The 3,749-nt window shown below is 34.0% G+C and overlaps 1 protein-coding gene across 3 annotated transcripts; it reads right to left on the minus strand.

Annotated features, from left to right (window-relative positions):
- Window positions 1-364: 364 nt before the first annotated feature.
- Window positions 365-3,230, minus strand: LOC132705774 (uncharacterized). 3 transcript variants are annotated; one of them, XM_060676629.1, is made up of 3 exons: window positions 2,879-3,230; window positions 2,754-2,818; window positions 365-2,660 (listed from the first exon to the last, which is right to left on the minus strand). In XM_060676629.1, the coding sequence occupies exon 3, from the start codon at window positions 1,577-1,579 to the stop codon at window positions 632-634; it is 948 nt and encodes a 315-aa protein (XP_060532612.1). In that variant the 5' UTR covers window positions 1,580-2,660; window positions 2,754-2,818; window positions 2,879-3,230; the 3' UTR covers window positions 365-631. The 3 variants fall into 3 exon arrangements, with proteins under 3 accessions (XP_060532612.1, XP_060532610.1, XP_060532611.1); XM_060676627.1 differs by having other exon boundaries at window positions 365-2,697; XM_060676628.1 differs by having other exon boundaries at window positions 2,754-3,230.
- Between the last annotated feature and the right edge of the window lie 519 nt (window positions 3,231-3,749).

Here is a 3,749-nt window from a genome sequence, read left to right on the forward strand (position 1 = left end):
TTCTAAATTTAATAAAGAATTGCCATCAGACTGGAGCGCTAATTGTTTAAGGTACTTCCATCTATATTTCGAATAATATTTAAATATTAGTATCGTTAGTTTCCAAGGCAAAGGTGACTCAAGCAAAAAATCAGCACTACACCTAATATTTTCGCAAATTGTTATAATACAAAGGCTTTCTAATGTAAGTTGTTTGACCATAATCTGTAACAAAAATATATTAAAAAATAATTACGGCACTTTATAATGTCCCCACGGAAGCGTTTCATATGAATTCGGCAAAAGATAACGTTTATCGTCTAAAGGACTCAAGGCAACTTTTGTTTGTTCGATGCTAAATACATTGTGAGTGTATGAACGAATGGTTCGTTGAGTGGCGTACTTTTCCCTAAAATTTGTTAAGCATTCTACGTAGTCATCAAATGAAATTTTATTTTTTACAATATTGTACTGAATACCCTTTGACTTTTTAACTACCGAACCCGTTAAAATTTTGAAAGTATACATTTTCGACCTTAACCCCGCATAATGACTAATGATGGTGCCATTAGTCTCATCCTTCATCAACCCCAAAACCTTTTTGTTGATTTGCGGTATATTATAGGGATTGTCATTAGGATAATCAGACGTGTCAAATTTTTGTTAAATCGGCCTTAATAACGCTTTCATATGCGTCATAACATTTGATATTATAAATGAAACTGTCCGTATCCATGTATTGAATTTTACATTTTTCGGGACCCAAATTTGGAAGCATGTAATTATAATGAAACTCGTACATGGTCGTTTTCGACAAATCCAATATGGACATTCCAATATAAAGTGGCTTATTAAAGCAAAGTTCCGATTTTTTTAATTCTATAAGCAACAAATTGTTATCAAGTATGGTTCTACTGTGAAATCTAGGACTAGAAATTAAATTTTTCGCACCGTAGCGACCATCCCACGCTTTAACAAATTTAACAATACGATGCTTGCGAATGTTTTCCATTGTTTTACCGTAAGCGGCATTATTAAACAATTTGTATAAATTTATACCAAATTTTGTCTTTGCTTGGGTTCTTAATTTATTATTATGATCGATATAACATTTCAACCAACGAGATTGGTTAAATTTTAATATTTTGTGAATTTTCTTTAGTACGAGACCGTTTTTGAGAGCCTGTTTTAAATTGCGATAGTGTATGACGTATTTTTCTTTATTATACAAAGTAGTCATTAGTTTTGGTAACTTTGAATTGGGGGGCACTCGATGTTCGGCACAAAATGGAAAATCTCTATGTGTGTCATGTAATTTCTGCGGGTATTCCAGGTCTACCTCTAGGATATATCCTTGGGAAGATTCATCTGGAATGTTCATGACAGTAAATGAATCAATCTCTTGATGAGACATCCAGTCGAATCCTCCGTAAGGAAGAGGCTCGCACATGGCCTTGCCATAGAGGTTATTGACGTCAAAGTACATGATATAGGAATCATCCCTGGATGAATCGTAGTTGGGCATATATTTATTGTTGGCCTCCGCATATCTACCAACACACACCGAAATTCCACCTCGTATAGCCCGCTCGATAATCATAATTTGGTCAATGTCGCACAACGAAGGATGATCCGTTACCCATTTCAAATTTATTAATGTTAATCTCTAAATAAATAATATTATTTAAAGCCCACCCGGAATCACGTTCCTGAAACTCTGACATTTGATTTAAAATTTTATCTTGCACATTTTCAACAAACCAATCATTCAATTCTGTTCCTAAATCAACTACAGCATTTCCGGTACTCAGATATTTAACATCAACTTCGCCTTGGACATCATTTTTTGCCTTAATAAATTCACCGCAAAATGTGGTATTTACTTTCAGCAATAAAAATTTCTTTAAAATTTGACTAATTTTTTGTTGAAATATTGGACGAGAATCGTTTAAAAATTGAATTAAATCTTTATGAAGTAAATTAATTATGACACCAGTCTGAACTCTTCCCTGGAAACACGACGCTACCGATTCCCATACAACCATTTCATTTGTGTTTGTCTCGCGGCTACTACTTTGTAATCCCAATCCAAAATGCTTATGTTGATAATTAAGAATAATTTTTCTAATAGCTTTCAGATGTTGAATTGTAGTTTGTAATTTTCTTTTTAACCCAATAGATAAATCCTTTTCGTTAGAAACGATTTGGTTGCAAGATTCAATATTTTTACTTAGTCTCCTAAGCCACACATCACTATCTCTAAGAGTGAACTTGTCGGAAATATGCTTTTTTAATTTTTGTAAGGTTAAAATTAAGATTTGCGCTCTATGAATGATCTGCTTTACGCGCATCGTGGTTTATTAAATATATAACAGTAAATAAGACTTACCCTGTATAATATGTTGATTAATTTTGAATTATTTTGAATTTCTTTAAAGAGTTGGGCTTTCCAATATCTTTGGATCCCTCGTAGACCAGTTTGTACTGCCCCGACGCAAAGTGTTCTAGTCTCGGACGGAAAGCTTCTGTCACGCGAGTAGGAAGAAATACTACGGAATTTTCTAATTGCAGCAACACGGAATTGCCAAATTTTGTATTAACAATTTTGGCTCTAGTAATTTTAAACGGAACGCCTATCGGCAATTCATGCAGTTTGACAATCGGCTGCTCAAAATCACCTTCTGCAAGACAGGTTTGATTCAGTTGACTTAAGTCCATCTATAAATTATTATTAATTATTTTATCTCAAAATAAAAAAAATAAAAAAAACTTACGCTTAAGATTGGCTGCTATTCTATTTGCGGTTACGGGTTGAGAGTACTAAGATGATCTTTAGGACCTTTATAAAATAATAACAAATGTTAAAGAATTAAAATAAAACAATAAAAAAGGTACTTACTGCTTTTTTGTACGAACACCAAACCACTAAGTTAGCTTCCACGTTGCACGAATAATACCAAAAACAACTACTGACAAAACAGAGAAAAATGAGATGTATTTATACGGTGCGAGAATACTTTCTAAAAGTTAACAAACGAAGACACCTCCACATGCGTTGCAACAAATTTTTCCCATTACGTTAATCCCACGGAGCAAATATAAAGGGGGCAATTAATTATTATTCTCAACAAGCAAAACAACTCGACATTTAGACTCGGCGCGTTATGAAATTCCACATCCCATACGGAGATTGTAAAAAATGAAAGCAAGTTGGCCTTGATCTTTTGCGGCAACATACGTTCGTCCAACGTCCGAAGCGGTTGCGTTCCGTGTGAAAGCGTGTTGACCCTGAGACTCCTATCTGCACGGTTGTCTGGCGACAACATCGCGTCTATTCAAATCGGCGTTGGTGCTTGTGGGTTGAAGACCTTTCGACTTTTAATTCAACCATGGAAGGAGTGCATGTGTATAAATACGTTGCATGTGTATTATAGACTATATTCAGTGCAATGAATACAGAAGTGCGATGTCCATTTCCCTACGACCCTACAACTGGTAAGTTTTATATTTTAATTACCTTTATACAGTGCGCGTCTTTTCTTGTGGGTTTCAGTTTGGGTTATCACTTTTTTGGTTAGTTTCTACCTGTTTTTAAAATATGATACTCATCTTTTTTACGTTGCATAATAACCGATTTAAATTGAGTGTTTTTAATATCTTTTAAATGACAGTGAATGGAAAAGGGAATTTTGGCTTTTAAAAAATAAACAATTTTTAAATTTGTTTCAAAAATGTGCGTTTTATGGGGAAAACGCGAAATATGTTTTATT

The sequence above is a fragment of the Cylas formicarius genome, unplaced genomic scaffold (genome assembly GCF_029955315.1).
Source record: "Cylas formicarius isolate icCylForm1 unplaced genomic scaffold, icCylForm1.1 PGA_scaffold_88__1_contigs__length_26287, whole genome shotgun sequence".
NCBI lineage: Eukaryota > Metazoa > Arthropoda > Insecta > Coleoptera > Brentidae > Cylas > Cylas formicarius.

What these genes read in the sequence shown, in the direction of transcription:
- LOC132705774 (XM_060676629.1), bottom strand. Translation starts at nt 1,579, where the DNA reads ATGATTATCGAGCGGGCTATACGAGGTGGAATTTCGGTGTGTGTTGGT.